The 20,183-nt window shown below is 44.2% G+C and overlaps 1 protein-coding gene across 1 annotated transcript in view; it reads right to left on the bottom strand.

The window, feature by feature from the left end:
* LOC112226826 (adhesion G protein-coupled receptor L2-like) overlaps positions 1-20,183 on the bottom strand; it is a 121,173-nt gene that overhangs the window by 47,929 nt on the left and 53,061 nt on the right. Inside the window, 3 exon segments of the mRNA XM_042308169.1 lie at positions 2,221-2,523; positions 15,978-16,781; positions 18,916-19,025. Coding sequence (XP_042164103.1) covers positions 2,221-2,523; positions 15,978-16,781; positions 18,916-19,025 — 1,217 coding nt within the window.

Below are 20,183 nucleotides of genomic sequence, written 5' to 3'. Positions count from 1 at the left end.
CTACCATTCCTGTCCTCCTCTCAACAAGTTTCTCAGGAAAAACAAACAACTGAGGTCAGCCGCAGTCAAAAAAGCAATGATGCAAAAAGTGGCTGACCAGTAGGAACCAGAAAGATTGCCAGCTTTGTACTGTCTAAAAGCGGACACTGAACAGTGAGATATTCTCATACAGTTCATCTTTATACTGTAGGAATCATTGTCTGTCTTCTTAGTCTAATTCAGTGGTATCCAAAGTTGGGGTTACGAACTGCAGTGAGGCCCCCCCCAAAAAATAAAAAAAATAAAATGCATTAAGTACATTTATTTACTGGTTCTTTTGAAAATTAAATTAATTTAAGCTTATTTGTTGATGTAAAAATCTACATACATTTTACAGATTTTAAAAGGTTGTGTAATTATATTTGGGATTAGGGTGTGGTCGCGAGAAATTCTTGGGGGGAAAAATGGGGTCCCCAGAAATTCCATCAGTAAAAAATGGGTTCCCTGTTGAAAAGGTTTGAATATACCATTGCTGGTTGTCAATTAATAAAGTTGCCATTACCAGTGGAGGCTCCTCAGAGGAGGAAGAGGAGGACCATCCTCCTCATTGAATTTTATAAAATAAATAAAAATTAAAACATTTACAAAGTTATCCTTTTTAGATAAAACAATACTAAATATAATCACATCACCAAATGATTTATAAAAACATGCTATTTTGCAATGAAGGCCTACAGTAGCTTCAACAGCACTGTAGGGTAGTACCATAGGGTAGCACCATGGTGTAGTCAGAGGACAGCCATCGACTTCAATACAAAACCAAGGAGACTCATGGTTCTCATCAGCTTCCATAGACTTACACAGCAATTATGACTTCTGGAAGACGTCCTTGAACCTATCAGAGCTCTTGCAGCATGAACAGACATGTTGTCCACCCAATAAAAGAATCAGATAATTAATCTAGTACTGAAAACATAGCCTACAGCTAGCTAGCACTGCAGTGTATAAAATGTGGTGAGTCGTTGACTCCAAGAGAGAGAAAGACAATACTTTAACAGTTTTGAACAAATTCATTTCTTCCAAAATGAAGGAGAAGCAAGAGAGAGTCATTTTTTCCCTTTCAGTTTCACTTAGCTAGCAAATGCAGCTTGCTAGTTTAGCCTACTCAAACAGGGGGATGCTATGTTAGTTAGCTGGCTATGACTATCCAACACAACAATGGAACTCTTCCAAGTTAAGGTAAGCATTTGTTATTACTCATTTATTACCAGCAGGGCCTGCCTGTGTAAGTGCTAAACTGCTTACTGACTGTACACTAACATCACTGCACAGTTGTAGGTTAATTGACTATGCTGTTACTTTAGCTAATATGGTGACAACGATGTAGGCTGTGTATTGCGATTATGATATGGTTTGGCTTGTAAAGATTTTTCCACCTGGTCACACACAGCTGGTCATGTGTTGTGCATTGAAGTCCACAAGCGAAGGGAAAAGGTTAGAGGAGGAGAGTGCATAGATGCGAGAGGGAATAAAATGTGGCTGCTATGAAAGTGAACTATGTTTACACGTGATCAGGGATGTATTCATTTAGCCAGTTCTGTTGAAAAAAACAAATGGAACAAAACATACCTGAATATGTCCAACAGAAACACTAATTTGCAGATGTTGGGCTAATGATTACACCCTATATCAGCTGCATTCAAGAGTTTGAGGGGTATAGGGTACATTCAGTATCATGTAGTAGCCTAAACCTATCGCTGTTACATTGAACTGGGTGAATGGGATATGAATGAGAGTCATCCAACATGCTGTAATAGAAATAAGGCAATGCTCATGAAAAGAAAATCATCCTCCCTCATCTTAAACTGCATTGACCGCCACTGCTATGTACCGTATATATTACTGAATTCTTTGTAAGCCTTGATGCCCTGCATGTCTGCATTCCATATTATTGAAAAAACAATGATAATATACATCCCCTTACGCCACCACATTGTACATTATCTTACTGTTTATTTTATCTTCCTATATTGTCTGTTTGGCCCTATTAGCATATTGTAGGTAATGAATATCACATGTTGGGACCTTGTCCAATGTAAGGTAGGCTATGTGAAAGACAATGTCTAAACACACTAATAAGCACAAACACATTCATACACAGAGGACCACACACACACACACCTTCCCTCCCCCCACCCACCCAACCTCCCTCCCCCCCACCATCCTGGTTCCCGATAGTACCTCTGGTTCCTTTGGGGCAGGGTCTCTCCACGGTGACTCCAGTGTGTGTCTGGGGCCAGGAAATGCCTCTCTTCGTTGTTCCCTCACAGAAGCGCCTGGGGGTGGGGGGGATCTCTGGAGCGGTGGGGTCAGCCGTCCCATGGGTGTCCTCTGCTGGGTTTCCCGCCTCTCTCTCTCTCCCATCCCTGGGGTCAGCCAGAATCGTGGTGTTAACTGGGCCTTTGACTGTGGATGTGGTGGTGGTGATGAGAGTGGTGGTCTCAGGCAGGGCTGATGAGAGGGAGACATCTTTTGTAGTTGGCACTAGGAGAGGATGAGAGGGAAGAGTGGTGGTTATAGCTTTCATAAAAAACCCAGCCTTACCTTGAACTCCCTTCATACATTTCAGACGTACATCAGATACATCAGTCAGCAGGGAAAGTTCAAGGTAGTTTCACTGTTTAAGTTCCACCCCACCAGAAGGGGTGGCTGCTCTACTCCACACATCAACTGGAGACAACCCATACATTCCTGGAGACACAGTCTACTGCAGCACTCGGGTATTACTCTCTGTTCTGTTTCTGCTCCAGCACAGGAAGCACAAAGTCAGGAGGAGGAAACCTGCAAACGCTACACCAGGGTTTCACAAAACCCCGGTCCTGGGGCCCCACCTGAACTACACAATTGATTCAAATAACAAACAAGCTTTGGTTATTTGAGTCAGTAGTGTAGTGCTGGGTCAAAAACCAACACGTGCACCCAGGGGCGACCCCAGCACACATGGGCGACCACAGCACCCAGGGGAGACCCCAGCACACAGGGGTGACCCCAGCACCCAGGGGAAACCCCAGCACCCAGGGGCGACCCCAGCACCCAGGGGCGACCCCAGCACCCAGGGGCGACCCCAGCACCCAGGGGGAAACCCTGCACTACACTATCTCAGACTATTTTTACCTTTACCCAATCCCCAAAATAACGAGAGGTCAGGTCATGTAGCAGCATCTGCCTGGCTCTCCTGGGAGTGGCTGATTAAATGTCAACAGGGAAGACAAAGCCTGCCTGCATTTGACTTTTTTCTTGTTCGTTTCATCTCTCTCTTTGATAAAGCCGGTGTGGGCAAAAACCATACCTCAGCGATAATGCTCTGCTGATGTATTCAATGCACAGCTATAAATACAATCTGTGTAGGTGTGTGTAGTAACCAAGAAGGGGTAGTCTGTAGCCTTTTTTTTTTACAGTCTCTACCCATTTGTGTGATCACAGAACTGTGAATGTACAGTAGATGTCTATTTGAATGAAAGCGGCAAATAGGAAAATAGATATAAAAAGGGTACAGAGAAAACAGTTTATTGTGCATGCTTGGGTGTGCTTTGCAGCCCGCGTATATGAGGCAGTGACTGTGTGCATGACTACACTGGTTGCCTCTTGCCTTACTGATCTTATATTATATCCACGGCCACACGATCGCTGGCGCTGATAAGAGGCAGCTTCCCAGAATGAGGTCTGCTACTGTGAAAGTCCCGCAGTGCCGTCTTCAGAGGCCCACGGTGCTTCAGGGAAAAGGCAATATCATGCTATCTGACACCCCATCATCAAACACATATCTCCATTTCCCCCCCGACCTGAATGGTGAGAATGCCCACATTTAGAGTCTGAGCTCTGGAGCTAATCAGACCATCAGGAGACTGGTCGTCTTTGTTTTGTGTTTCCATTTCAGTGAAATCTGGAAGTTCATTACAAAGCCCTGTCTGTGTCTGTCTGTGTTTACGACAGGCTTTTCAAAAAAGACCTCAAGGGTGCATAAACAACAATGCATTAAATCTAGCCGGACCCCGCGTTTCTCAGAAAAATGGGGAGGGAAAAAGTGGCCCAGACAGCGACACATTTCGGATATTTTTTTTTCTTTTTTAAATCACAGCCAGGATCAACCAGCCTTGTTGCAATGTTGTTATGTTATGACATTTCATTCAATGACCTTTTCTCCCCTGGCAGGAGCAGTGTTTAATTGGGCTGTACTCATTCCGTCATTGTGCGTCCATCTGTCGGTCAGTTACTCACTCACTCACGTTTCTGAGCACTGAGCATGGATGCAAATGAGCGTCTGACATATGTCCAGTTTATTGTTGTGTGAACAGATGTTGAGAGGAGGTCTCTTATGAATATTTGACATTCATGCTGCAGCAGGTTGTGTGGTGGTGTTCTCTCTCCTGCTCTCCCAGTGGACACGCAAGAGGCTGTGAGAGAATAAAGACTTAAAAGGGAATCTACGAAACACCATACTGAGAGAAAAACACTCATACCAGAGTCACCATTCTAAGGAGACTATCATAGCTACTGATAAGCACTGGAATCCTGGTCTAGTTGTAGTTTGCTAGCGCCTGAACTTGACCTCTCGTCCGCTTCCTCTCTGCAGCGGCAGATAAATAAATAAACAAATAAGGTAACTATACCAAACCTAAACCACTTGTCAAAGAGGACCATCTTCCCGTTACATTTCTCTTGATGTCGCCATCCACCGCCCTCCCGCACTCTGTCATTTTCTTTTGATTATGACGAGTCATTTCACAGATGGTGGTTGAAAGCAGTGGGTCCTCTGCCAGCACTCAGGCCAGAGAGGGGCCACCTCAATTAGCTGTCATTTCACTCAAGAGCTAGTTAAAGTCCCTCTGGGTGGGGGAGGCAGACGGCTAGGACACTCTGGGTGGCATATGTTGAGTGATGTCTGTTATAAATAACACGAGGTGCTCAGAGGTTGAGTAGCACTCTGAAAAATGCACGGTGTCGGGAGTTTCGGGAACTTTTGAAAACTGAATAGAATGAACTAGATATAATGGAATCGACAGCAGTGGAATGGGGGCCATTGAGAAAGCAAATAAATGGTTAGGCAACACACTTTGCACAAAAAAAATGTATGCCGGAACATGCAAAAACTAAATAGAATGAACTATTACACAAATCGCCAGCAAGTAATGGGGCACTTCAAGGGAGTGAGGAAAGGGTTAAGCAATACTCTCCACTAATGATAAATAAAGATGAAGCTAGAGTTCTATATTTTAACATCACCGCAGGGCACTTTTCTTACTCTCCAAAAATGAAATACTAATAAGACGATCAGAGGCATAGCTACTGTATGCTGTTTGTCTAAGCTAGCCCTATTGGTTGAAGGCCAAGTCCCAACTCCCGAAAAGCCAGACTTCTCATGCCTCTGGAAAGGACACGTTTTGCCATTATCTCTGAAGAATTGAGGATTCGACATGAAACGGTTGTTTAGGAAAGTTTGACAGGGAAGCAACATAATAACAGGCCATCAGTGTGTCTGTGGCGTGGAAGAAGCAGACGTCGTGTGACTCTCGCTCTCTCTGCAGAAAGAAGCTGTTTCAGTCTCTACGTCAACTCAAAGGTTTGTTTGGGAATCAATGATTGTCGAAATTAAAGGGTTGATTAAATACTCGATCGACTGAATGAAAATGTCAAAAATGCTGAGTGTCCACTACACCGGCGTTAACAATAGATTCAATAATTAAGCAACGTCTCAGTGAACTTCCAAATGTCAGAGTCCTCCAAAAACCTGGTGGCGGTGTTACATTCTCTTAATTCACACAGTGTTTTTCAAAGTGTGAATCTGGTCATCTAACGAGGACTGCAATAAGAGGCCAAAACAGCCTGTACCAAACTGTTGGACGCGACACAACCAACGCACCACCAGCCTACACTGCAACGCCATGAATAACGAATGGTGTGAGTGTGTGTGTGTGTGTGTGTGTGTGAATGTATGCGTGTCTGCGAGTCTGCGAGTGTCAACGTGTGTGTGTGCATCCATCCGTGCGTTTTAAGCTTAGCCATTTCCAGTCAGCCAGACAGTCTCCCTCTCTCTCTGAATATCTCAAACTTAAAAAGGGAGCCACAACTGTGGTGTTGCTTTTTTGAAGATCCCTACGCCAGACCAGTAGCTAATGACAGAGAGAAACAACAAAACCCAGAAGACATGAAGATTACATTCGCCTGTTTTTACGCAGTCTCATCCTGCTCTGCGTGAGCCCGTGTGACGTGCTGATGTGAGCATCAGTTCCGTGTAGCTAGTAGCTCCCGTAATGGGTCTAAGTGAACCCTCAGGTCACATAGCCCTTTCTGCCCTGGGAAGACAGGTTTTTCCTGGCTTTGTTTTTAGTACAACTTGGAATAACTCATGGGTCTTTCTGGCAGAAAAAGGCAGAAACCACTGCCATCACACAGTGGATCAAGTAAATAACTGAAAAGGCGTAGGTTGTTTTACTCCTAATGTGTTCTTATTACCTGTATTTACTGGACCAGGGTGATTACCACATCAAGCACTGCTGTGGCATTGCTGTGGCATTGCTGTGGGCGTTATTGACAGTTGTTCTTAAAGATCAAGAGACAGAAAAAGCTCTGCCAATGCCAGACAGGATTTGGATCCATGTGGTCTGATTTACGAGAGCTGAAACTGAACACTGGGGCCACCTCATTACTACCGAAGGGAACACCAGGCCATGGAGCCACTTTGAGAGAGAAAGGTAGCTAGCACAAAATATACTGTGCAGCTATGAACACTCTCTCTTCCAGTTCTTTAAAATGTCCACTTGAAGTCACACATTCCAATCCACCAATCAGGAAGTCAGACTCATGAAGACTTGTGCCATGGCAACAAGAGGAACAAATGGAGGCGTTCCAACTATCAGCCTGGCACCTTGACCTCTGACACGCACACACGCACACGCACACACACACCCTTGACTCCGGTCTGCATGACTCTCCTTGCTGATGTGTTAATTCCTTCTGATCCACTAAGCGGCAAGGACTCACGTGATCTGGTAAATATTCCCTTTGTTTCTCTGCTTCAAAGAGTATAAAGCCTCACTGTGTGTCAGTCACGATACAATTTATTAATGAGCCCAGCAAGTGCTTCTTCATCGTGCTACACGTCGATGCAAAGTTTAAAAAGCATTCAAATAAATATGCATTACTGAGTTTTATAAGCAACCAAATTGAATGAGCAGAACGTCGATAGAGCGAGGCAAGACGAGGTGCTTTAGGACATTAGCACGTTTTGTGAGGCAGAAGGAGATCTAGTCGATTAGAATCTCACTAACTAGCCTTTTCCATGTGTGCAGTGGCATGGTCGGCGACTCAGCTGTGCCTTTCTTCTCCTTGGGTTGTTGGAACTCTCCATGTGGCTAAACCCCACAGTTCTCCATTGGCCCAGTTCCTCTCTGTGAAGGCATTCATTTAACACTCCTCTTTTTTACTCCTCAGATCAATGCTACCTCGAAGGCAAATACATTTTCTCCCTTCTCCCCTCGTTACTTTGAAATGCTCCTGGCAATTATTGGCTCCCCTGATTAGTCTTTGGAATGAATTAGACCAAGACGCGAGTCGATGTCTTTGAGGAATCTCAGACGATACCCTTGCAAGTGTGTCCCTACACATTTTGTAACGGGTGGGACTTAGGGGCACATTTTATTGTCACGTCGGAGCAGTACGATCTCTTAAATAGTGAGCCTTCTTAGGAGGTGAACTATCAACGTCTTGATCACTGGTGTCTGTGTGTTCGGAAAGCATTCGAGGAGTTTCACTCTTCAACAAGTGTGTGTTCTGAAACTCACACCCCCTGTAGTAAATTCAAATGAATCCTTGGAGTTTGGAATATATCTTAGGAATTATACAGGCATCAAATACAGTTATATATGCACACAAAATATACATTTGGAAACATTCAGGTCCATTTGTTTTGGTTTCTGTCTTATCCCCTAAAACACCTAGTATAGACATATAAATCGGCTTTACCTGGCTCCCGTAGGATGAGCTTTTCTAAAAGGGTGGATGCAAAGGTTGTTGGCATAGTAGGAGAAGACACAGTCGCGGTAATATACTGACTACCGAGCTCTGTAAAAAGCTGAGAATCGTAGTGATTCGGTTCAACTGACAACTTTTACCGTGGGGCCCCATGAATCTTAAATGGGGCTGACACCAATTAGTCGACTGGTCAATTGTTTGGTCGATAGGCTGTCGACCAAGATTGATTTTAGTCGAGCAGTAGCAAATATATCTATATTTTTTATGGCAAAAGACACCTGTCTTATTCCCGGCCATCTCAGTGAACTAATCCATTGTGGAGGCTGAGACTAATCCATTGCAGAGGCCGTGGGGATGGCACAGTCCAAGAAGAGTGTGGCACATCTCGCTCCAGAATGCACCCCCTCCTGCCAATTTGTGCATATTCATTGTTTCATAATTCATTGTGTGAATTGTTTGCCTTTCATTGTTAGTTCCCCACTACATACACTACATGACCAAAAGAATGTGGACACCTGCTCGTCGAACATCTCATTACAAAACCATGGGCATTAATATAGAGTTGGTTCCAAACCCAGATTTGCCCGTGGGACTGCCTGATGGTGAAGCGTGATTCATCACTCCAGAGAACGTGTTTCCACTGCTCCAGAGTCCAATGACAGCAAGCTTTACACCACTCCAGCCAACGCTTGGCATTGTGATCTTAAGCTTGTGTGCGGCTGCTCGGCCATGGAAACCCATTTCATGAAGCTCCCGACTAACAGTTATTGTGCTGACATTGCTACCAGTGTGTAGTTTGGAACTTGGTAGTGAGTGTTGCAACTTAGAACAGGTTATTTTTACGCGCTACGCGGTCCCGTTCTGTGAGCTTGCGTGGCCTACCACTTTGCGGCTGAGCCGTTGTTTCTCTTCCACTTCACAATAACAGCACTTACAGTTGACCCGGGCAGGTCTAGCAGGGCAGAAATTTGTCGAACCGACTTGTTGGAAAGGTGGCATTCTATGACAGTGCCACGTTGAAAGTCACTGATCTCTTCAGTAAGGTCATTCTACTGCCAATGTTTGATAAACATCTCAGCAACGGGTGTGGCTGAAATAGCCAAATCCACTAATTTGAAGGGGTGTCCACATACTTTTGTATATACTGTGTATATATATCATCAGTAGTGCATTTACCGTTAATTCCTATAATTAATTTTTTTGCTTATGGTAATTTCTGTTAATGCATTCAATAGCTTATATTCTCAGGTCTTTACCGTTCTCATTGTCGGCGTGGATATGTTGTTTGCGAGAAACAAGTTTTCGTTAATTTCATTCAATTTGTGAATTTTTGTACCTGCACCTGATTACGCATAGAAGTAGGCCTATAGGCTACATGTCCTGCGTGCAAATGTAGGCATATAAATGTGCACATTTGGGGATTTGGTAGTATTTCTGATTGGCTTAACGCACCAACACTTATGACCTGTGGAGCTTCTCAAAGTAATGTTTTCATCACCTCAAGTAAACAAAGTCTGTTTTTACATCCATTGAGAATGACAATAGTTCCTCAATGTATCTGAAAAATCTTTCCACCTCTCTCCCTTTCCATAACCACTCAGCGTGCTCTGATCCCGTGGAAACGTCACAAAATAGGCCCACCTGATTACTTCTTATCCATTGTGCAAATAACCTACACCTGTGTGTCTGACCCAAGTTCATTGGCGCTGTAAATCAAATCAAAATATATTTGCCACATGCACCGAATACAACAAGTGTAGACTTTACCGTGAAATGCTTACTTACAAGCCCTTAACCAACAGTGCAGTTCAAGAAGAAGAAAATATTCACCAAGTAGAGAAAGCAGAGAAAGCAGAGAAAACCGTCTAAAACATGGGTGACTGGAGTCTCTGACAATTTTGAGGATCTGGGGGCCCGTGCAAAATCTTTTCAGGGGGAAAAGGTTTTGTCGTGCCCTCGTCTTGGCATGTTTGGACCATGATGGTTCGTTGGTGATGTGGACACCAAGAAACTTGAAACTCTCGACCCGCTCCACTACAGCCCGTCGATGTTAATGGGGACCTGTTCGGCCCGTCTTTTTCTGTAGTCCATGATCAGCTCTTTTGTCTTGCTCACATTGCGGGAGAGGTTGTTGTCCTGGCACCACACGGCCAGTTCTCTAACCTCCTCCCTATAGGCCGTCTCATCGTTGTCGGTGATCAGGCCTACCACTGTTGTGTCGTCAGCAAACTTAATGATGGTGTTGGAGTCGTGTTTGGCCACGCAGTCGTGGGTGAGCAGGGAATACAGGAGGGGACTAAGTACACACCCCTGAGGGGCCCCAGTGTTAAGGATCAGCGTGGCAGACGTATTGTTGCCTACTCTTACCACCTGTGGGCGGCCAGTCCCGGATCCAAGTCCCGGATCCAGTTGCAGAGGGAGGTGTTTAGACTCAGAGTCCTTAGCTTAGTGATGAGATTTGTGGGCACTATGGTGTTGAACGCTGAGTTGTAGTCGATGAACATCATTCTCACATAGGTGTTCCTTTTGTCCAGGTGAGAAAGGGCAGTGTGGAGTGCGACTGAGATTGCGTCATCTGTGGATCTGTTGGGGCAGTATGCGAATTGCAGTGGGTCTAGGGTGTCCAGGAGGATGCTGTTGATGTGAAACATGACCAGCCTTTCAAAGCACTTCATGGCTTCCGACGTGAGTGCCACGGGGCGGTAATCATTTAGGCAGGTTACCTACGCTTCCTTGGGCACAGGGACTATGGTGGTCTGCTTGAAACATGTAGGTATTACAGACTCAGTCAGGGAGAGGTTGAAAATGTCAGTGAAGACACTTGACAGTTGGTCCACGCATGGTTTGAGTGCACGTCCTGGTAACTTGTCTTACCCAGTGGCTTTGTGAATGTTGACCCGTTTAAAGGTTTTGTTCACATCGGCTACCGAGAGGGTTATCATACAGTCATCCAGAACAGCTGGTGTTCTTGTGCATGCGTCAGTGTTGCTTGCCTCGAAGCGAGCATAAAAGGCATTTACCTCGCCTGGTAGGCTGCGTCACTGGGCAGCTCACGTCTGGGTTTCCCTTTGTAGTCCGTAATAGTTTTCAAGCCCTGCCACATCCGACGAGCATCAGAGCCGGTGTAGTAGGATTCAATCTTAATCCTGTATTGACACTTTGTTTTTTTGATGGTTCATCTGAGGCATAGCGGGATTTCTTCTAAGCGATTAGTCTCCCGCTCCTTGAAAGCGGCAGATCTAGCTTTTAGCTTGATGCGGATGTGTATGTACAGTCACTGTGGGGACGATGTCATCGATGCACTTATTGATGAAGCCAATGACTGAGGTGGTGTATTCCTCAATGCCATTGGATGAATCCCGGAACATATTCCAGTCTGTGCTAGCAAAACAGTCCTGTAGCTTAGCATCCGCGTCATCTGACCAGTTCCGTATTGATATTCTATACAATGTGGCAAGTTTGCAAGAGCAAGCTACAGGCCAAACCCAAGATAACAGTTGATACAATGTTTTAAATTCATTGCAGACAGGCATAGCATAGCCAATGTGATTCATAGGATATTTCTTTTCTACCTGCAGGCTGCAATGTATTTATTTGTTGGTTTCACGTAGGCTATTTTTTACATAGTTGGAAATGCCAATAGAAGTTACTTTTGTGCCTTATTTCATCAAATAGAGTGCTGAAAGCATCAGACAAGGTCAAAGCATATAGTTGATTTTATTAAAACACATAGGGTGTGTCTACAGTTGAAGTCGGAAGTTTACATACACTTAGGTTGGAGTCATTAAAACTCGTTTTTCAACCACTCCACAAATTTCTTGTGAACAAACTATAGTTTTGGCAAGTCGGTTAGGATATCTACATGACACAGATACTTTTTCCAACAATTGTTTACAGACAGATTATTTCACTTATAATTCACTGTATCACAATTCCAGTGGGTCAGAAGTTATCATACACTAAGTTGACTGTGCCTTTAAACAGCAAACATACTTCCAACGTTGTGGCAAAATGGCTTAAGGACAACAAAGTCAAGGTATTGGAGTGATCGTCACAAAGCCCTGACCTCAATCCTATAGAATATTTGTGGGCAGAACTGAAAAGGCGTGTGCGAGCAAGGAGGGTTACAAACCTGAATCAGTTACACCACCTCTGTCAGGAGGAACGGGCCAAAATTCACCCAACTCATTGTGGGAAGCTTGTGGAAGGCTACCCGAAACGTTTGACCCAAGTTAAACAATTTAAAGGCAATGCTACCAAAAACTATTTGAGTGTATGTAAACTGTAAACTGACCCAGTGATGAAAGAAATAAAACCTGAAATAAATAATTCTCTCTACTATTATTCTGATATTTCACATTCTTAAAATAAAGTGGTGATCCTATTTGACCTAAATGCAGGGAATTGTTACTAGGACTAAATGTCAGGAATTGTGAAAAACTGAAGTTTAAATGTAGTTGGCTAAGGTGTATGTAAACTTCCAACTTGAACTGTGTATATGGAAAAATGCATCCATTTTGGATTTTATATAGTTTTATTGCATCTCTGGGTTATATCAATTCCCAGGTTAATTTCATGTTTTCATGTACATCTGAGCTATTGCCATTCAAGCAGGGAGAAATTCAGCTGGTATAACGTAGCATTACAATAAATCTTCTCTCACCGCACTATAAGTTAATAGGAATATGACATTCAAATTGCCTATCACATCTATCATACATGTCAGATTTCAATACTGGCCGATGTCATTACGTGGGAGGTTGTCTTCTCTTAAATGAGCCATTGATCATATTTTTGCGATATTCCTACCTCGATAAATGTGTAATTTAACAGAGGGTCCACCACATTTCTCCTATTAGTCTGCCTCTTCAGTCCAGGGTGCATTGCATTGCCGTTGCGAATGTCAGACTTCACTCTGCAAGGCACATCGATCTGCAGGTTGAACATGGTGAGATTGAAGACTACTAAATTGATAGTGCAGTTTGTTTAGGCGATTTTACAGTGAACTCGCTACTTCACATGCTGATATTGACTTTCGTATTATTGTGTGAAGCTATGTTTGCTAGGGCGGCAGGTAGCCTAGTGGTTAACAGCAATAGGCCATTAACCGAAAGGTCGCTGGTTTGAATACGCAAGATGGAACAATCTACCGTTCTGCCCTTGAGCAAGGCAGTTAACACCCAACAAATGCTCCCCGGGCACCAATGACATCGATTAAGGCATGCCTCCCCCACCTCTCTGATTCAGAGGGGTTGGGTTAAAAGCGGAAGACACATTTTTGGTTGAATGCATTCAGTTGTGCAAGGTATCCCCTAGCTAGCCGGCCAGCCCACAGAAAGAGCATTGCATTGTGGGTTTTATAGTCGACTTGAGATGCAAATGATTTCCACAACAATCACATGTTGCTACCAACCTTATTATAACGACAAAATGAAACACTTGTTCACAGTGTTATTTAACACAGTAAATCATAGTAATTTGTGGATTTTTCCTTTAATGGACACAATTAGTTCTCTCTCTGCACCTCAAGTGCTTGTTGGTATCAGTGAGAGAGAGAGAGAGAGTCGTTCTTTTAGCACCACACGATCACCCTGCAGAACAGGTTGTTTAATTCCTCTCTGTACTAAACATGAACCGTTTACTCTCATGTGCCTACCTGTGCCATTCACAAAAGCCTAGTGGGATCTTGCAGCTGGCATAGCCTTGCTCCTCTATCTGCCTTCCTCTATGAGCAGTTCAATGGTTTCATAAAATTCGGTATTAATTTTACCTTTATCTAACTAGGCAAGTCAGTTAAGAACAAACTCTTACTTGACGGCCTAGGAACAGTGGGTTAACTGCCTTGTTCAGGGGCAGAATGACAGATTTTTACCTTGTCAGCTCGGGGATTCGTTCTTGCAACCTTTCGGTTACTAGTCCAACGCTCTAACCACTAGGCTACCCTGCCCCCCCACTTAATGATATGCAGAGGCCAGTTATAAATGCAAATATATACGTTTCAATTCCAGTAGCAGAACTGTAGCTCAAGCAAGGGTTCTTAAACTAAAAAGGGTCAAATAATCAACAACTGTGTAGGTACTGTGTGGTTGTTCTCATCATTACGTCTATCGCTTGCAGCTGAGCCAGCGAGTTTGTTTGCGCGTCTGGCTCTCTGGTCCTTGCGTTTTTCTGTAGCATTAGCTGTGATAACAGAACACTGTGAAGCCCCTTGGTTGGAAACGCGCTGCCATGCGGACTCCTCTTCTCTTTTTCCGTGTGGCTGTTATAAGACATTGAGGGTAGTTAATGATAATTCAGTTGGTAATGACATTTATATTCATCTTACCCTGAGCATCCAAAACGGACCGTTTGCATGTACATACATGACAGTTCGGCCATGGAGAACTAGCTCATTAGAATTCTACTATTTATTCTGTTCTATTCTACACGGTCTACTTAATTGAGTGCTTTGGTTGGGTTGGGCACACAGAGAGACTCAACCTCTGACCTTCATGTCAAGAGCTCACGGTCACTGTCTGTTTGCCTGCCTGTCTGCCTGCCTGTCTGCCTGCCTGTCTGCCTGCCTGTCTGCCTGCCTGTCTGCCTGCCTGCCTGTCTGCCTGCCTGTCTGGGCAGATATACATGTAGAGAGAGGGAGCAAAGGGAAAACAAACAGACGTGTTGACAGGTGGTCAGCGTGTCCATGGATACGTTGCCCTTAGACACAAGAGGTCGGGGATCAGATTTCACAACCTTAACGTTAATCTAGCCTGGGACCCTCACTCACCGAATATCACTTCGTTTTCAATACCGTTTTACTCCAACTTGAACCCCCCGACGTCAGCGTGGTAGCATGTTCCCCCTACAGTGACTTACACAGTGCTTTAGCGGGGACTTAGCCGAGCTCTCAGTGATAAGGAGGAAGCTGCATCCCAACGTCACGCCAGCATGGTATAGAGTTGATCGTTCCTTGTCGAGTGCAATGCGTTAGTGGGGACTTAGCCTAGTTTTTAGGGATAAGGAGGCTTCAGGCAGGTAATTACGCCCATTATCACACAGCGTGATGTAGGAGCCCTGTCTGATGACGCGCACGTCTGTCTCTCCTCAGACACTTCACAGATTCATTTAAAACCCTACACCGTCTGATAGATATCACTTTCGGCGGATGGTCCTTTATAAAAATGTTTTTCTTCAACAGCGCTCAAGTCACTATTCTAACCTCGTCATCCGGGCCATGATTCACCGGCATTACCGCCACCTAGCCACACAGCACCTTAACTCTGGGTTTTAACACCAACCCCCACAAAATGATGGAGATTGTCTCAATCCACGGGTAAATGAGGGGCCGTCAACAACCTCGGTTGATCGGGTAGCCATAGCAACAGATGTCCGAATCAGATCCAAAGGCAAGGAAAGGAAAGTGGGGATGGGATAACCTTCTGTCATACCGTGTGCAATATTTCAGAATCCCATTCCGGGGCATTAAAGGGAAGTTCACAAGGCCACTGCTCATAATGGATTGGGATAAGACCTGAGATTAGAGAATTTGATAGGGTCCAAGTGGAGAGGGAGTGCTTGAGCTTGCCTTATGGTAATAAAGGCTTTCCAGCGGATGCCTTGTGCCAGACTGCGAAGCCACCTAAGGGAGTTATACCCCGTTCCAAGGTATAACTGTTCTGTTTACTAATGAGGCCTTTCCCCAGGACTAACCAAACCCCACTATTCTCTGAATCACACCTGTATTGTGTACAAAATAAACAAATCTGTCATCATGAGACTTATATACATCTCTTCCCCCCACACACACACATGAATATGTTCAGCACCTGACAGATACACAACACAAAGGGCTATATACTAAACTGAAATATGTGTTTGTAACTGTACAGCAATCATCTATTGAAATTAGGCTTGTGGAATTCAATGTACACATGCAGATCTCAAGTCAGGATTCATCTGAAACAGGCCACACTGTGACTGAGACGTACCGTCAGCAGGGTCTTTCTCCGCGTCAAACTCCAGGTCGTAGCGCAGGATGTAAAAGTTATTCCACACGTACAGCTGGTTATCTCTGGGGTTGTAATCCACAGCAGCGATGTACTGGTACTGGTTGGGGAAGAGGATGTCTGTGTACTCTCCCTGGCTCAGCTTGGTGTTGTAGATGTAGTCGATGTGGCTCTTGGGCGCCTCGCTCTCGTTCTCCTCGTAGGTGGACCGCACCACGTGCAGCACACCGCACACCATGAAGGCATTGGAGGCGGATCTCTTGTCGTACGCCGTCTCCCAGGTGGCCTCGAAACGGAGCGTGTATGGGTTGAGCTGTGAGACCACGATGCGCCCGTTGTTCTGCTCCGTGGCGTAGATTACCCACAACCCCCGCTCATCGACAGCGAGGTCTATGTCCGTCTTGCCGCCCCAGCGGTATGGCGAAGTGTCGTGATAGTTGGCGTTGGCCACGATGGCTTCACCGCTCTTGATGCGCGTGCGGAGGTCAAATTTCACGATGTTGCGCGTGCGCTCCTTGTTGAAGAAGATGGCTCCGTCGTAGGCCACGAAGCCGGTGCCGTCGACTCGATGTGGGAGTTTATAGGTGGTAGTCTGGCGGCCATTTTTTAAGTCCTCCAGGGAGTTGTACTCAATCAGAGTGTCGGTGCGGTACGGTGTCCAAGGCATGAAGAAGACCTTGTCTCTGGCCTGCAGGGGGTCTTTACACCACGACCCCGCCTGTTGCTCTGCCTCAAACACAAACGTGGGCTCCCCCACCTCCATCAGGGTCCCGGGACAAATGAAAACTTGTGAGGGAGAGGGAGACAGAAAGATGGGTTTAAGTAAAGAAAACAAGCATCAGTATCAACACAAACATTTCTTCAAGGTGTTGCAGTGAGTATAGTTTTCGCTGCTGTCTGAGTAGAGTGTGGGACAAAGACGTGTGGCACTGTCATTGAACTAGTGCCGTTGCTTGTGAATAGAGGGAAAAAATAAAAGTGCAGGAGTGGATAAAGGACTTGCTTCTTTATGGAGTCGTTGACTGTGTGGGACAAAAAAAAACAAGTTAAACAAAAGGAGGAAAAAAACCTGTAAATGCAAAACATGTAAGGGATGGGAGAGGTAGGTCTGAAGTGTGTACTGGAACTGGTTTTACTTCCAACTTGTGACGCTGGCGGTGTAAATGGTCGAACTGCACATGCTTACTGAAAAAGCACACAGAAGACAAAATGGTAAAGACCAAATGACATATTCTGGATGGAGGTGGCAGCAAAGCTGGGATAAAATGACGAGGGTGGAGCTTTTGGGAAAAGACAGGACGACAACAGTAGAGGCTGGAACTCTACGTCATAACAGACAACAACAACAAAAAGAAACCTTTGATGGGTGAGAGGGAGGCCATGGCAAGTGTCCCATTGGAATCCTATGGATTGGTTTTGGATGAGAAAGGCAGGTGACCATCACGTGCTATGGGGTGCGATCGAAGGGTATTGCCAAGCAGAACAAGACTAAGCCAGAAGAAAATTCAAAACTTTATTTCAAAAAATAAAATAATAATGACTCTCATACTTAAGTAGGTAAGCGGGGGGTATCATTCCTAATGTAATCCACCTCATGAGTCAGCGATGATCGCTCTGATAAGATGTCATGTACTCATGTCTGGACCATAAATATCTTTCAATCCTCTAGACTGCTTTAAAAAAAAAATTGCCTTTGAAATTCGAATTGTCTCCCAGAGTAGCAATCAACACCCTATCGGGGTTTGGGGCGGGTGTTTTGACTAGAGAGGCAATCAGAAGAGAGGAGACAAGAGGGAGGGGTTGTATTGAACACCACATAACAGGGGGCTGAGGGGGGGTGTAAGACTGGACCACTCATTTACCTTTTTGTTCCACTTCTATTTTAGGCATTGGAAAAGAAAGAAAGCAAAAAAGAAAGAGTGCAAGAGGGAGAGAAAGGTTATCGTGAGTCAACTACCAGGTACACGAGTAGAGAAGGTTAGAGGATATGATCCATAGAGGACCAAGAGATGCCTGTTTTGGGGGAACAAGAAAAAGACTGGGGGAAATAAATAGGACATTATCAGGCCCTATAATATGAAAGCAGTCAGGTTAGGGCTGGAGTCAAACACTGTTTAACAGATCACGATTCCATGCTTTTCTTGCCATCAAAATAATATGTTTTCACCTGGTCACTGACCGCATCGGTAATAATCAGGCCACAGTACTTTCAAATGAGTTGTTTGACATAAAGAAACATTGTAGCGTTTCTGAAATCGCTATTCAGTTTAAAATCAGATTAAATTCTTAGAGAAACAGCAATGTAGTTATTTTTGGCAGTATTGAATGGAGCAGTATTTACACAAAAACTTCATGGACACAAATCTAAACTAAATTCCAGAGTCTGCTTCGGCCAACCACAGAACATAACTTGTTGCTAATGTTACAGGCGAAATTTCCCTAATGAGCCAAAAAATACAATTGCAAGTGAACAATATTGAGTTCCTTCATTAAAGCAGTGCAGCAGCAAACGGAAGAGAGAAAGATCCTAGTGAGACAACTGAGGAACAAGAATGACTGAAACGTAGAAGGAGAGAAAGCATAGAGGTTCATTTGGAAAAGACACAAGAGAGGACGGAACATTTGATGAGAAACGAAGAGGTAAAGCAAAAATATTATTTCAGAAAATAAATCTCCACTGAATGACAAAACAAAAAAAAGGTTGCATGTTACAAGAGTCTGATTTTTAAAGGAAAAATAAATCAAGTAAATATTACATATGTTTTGGTATCAACTGTATATTGTTTAATAATAGACTACAAACAAACATTACACACAAGATAACACATATCCCCCCCCCCATCCAACAGGGTCCCACTAAATAAGTAATGGTTGTAATAAACCTAACAATATGTTGAAGAAACAAAGGGTGAATACTTACTGTATGGGACACACTCATACTGAACCTCTAGATACTTGTAGGTACCAGGGCAGGGGTCAGGGAACACATCGGAGCCAGTCACAACCACACACTGGGTACGGTTATTGCACCTGGGAAAAGATGGATCACAAACAATTCAGCAATGACACAAACTACTATAACATCCCAGGAGTGGTATTAGAATGAGAGAGCCACATGAATAATACATAGCCACTTCCCTCTTCCCTCCACACACTTATTCAAATCAGGTTTGCAGCATTGCTGTGGTGAAGGATGTAAAGAAAAAATCCTATTCATCAGAGTAGGGCCTTGATTCAATATGCTGTACTGTCGACGCCAACGTAACAAGTTGAGGGAGGAAGAGAAGAATCATTTGGGGGGAATAAATAAAAGAGAGAAACAGTAAATAGATATAAAGAGAGAGAGACACACACACACATACACAGACATAAAAAAAAAAAGAGTGGAAGAACTGCGTGAAGAGCTGAAGATCGGTCTGGAGTATATTATGGGATGTTGATGAGAATGTCACCTTATCAGAGCCATGTACCCACCGAGACCACTCACCCACACAGAGAACAATTTAAATTGTACACAACAGGCAGGGTAATTGGCTGTTTCAAGCGGGTCCACCGAAACACAGAATGCTCACCATTATTTGCTATGGGAGGCTCCCGAGCCTTTGCTATTGGAGTTAGGTATTTGCCTCATAACTTGAGTTGACCTTGGCTATGAAGTAGAATGTGCTACCCTTAAATTAAAACGGTTTCAATTGTGTGTGTTTGTGTTTTGCGAGTGCAACAGAGTGAGAGATGGAGGGGGAAGGGGAGGGAAATAGAATAACTGATTTTGTATAAATATAGGATGAAATTGTCCCCACTTCAATCAAGCTCTCTTGAGACTGAAGGATTGAGACGGCAGCAACAACAGCAGAAGCAAACAGTTATCCATGACAAGTTTTTTTTTAAAAATACATTAAAAAAAGCCAAACAAAATAGCGACTTAACAATTTGCAGGCCGGTTTAGTGATAAATATTTGAGAAGGTCAAATGCAAAGTCGTGCAAGTTGGACAGATCTCTCACAGAATCACCGCCGAAGCAAAGAGCCTAGCTGTCCCTCAAAAGCCGAAAAGGACAGCGTTTAGTGTGACAGCCAAGAACAAATTAGGTTGTTATCAGACCTGCTACAAAACTTTGCCGTGACCCCGTGACCTTGTAGAAAATCCATGTGTAATACAAGTACGTACAGATAAGACACACATGCCTAA

The sequence above is a fragment of the Oncorhynchus tshawytscha genome, linkage group LG28 (genome assembly GCF_018296145.1).
Source record: "Oncorhynchus tshawytscha isolate Ot180627B linkage group LG28, Otsh_v2.0, whole genome shotgun sequence".
Classification (NCBI taxonomy): Eukaryota; Metazoa; Chordata; class Actinopteri; order Salmoniformes; family Salmonidae; genus Oncorhynchus; species Oncorhynchus tshawytscha.
This window is presented reverse-complemented; position numbering and strand designations above follow the sequence as displayed.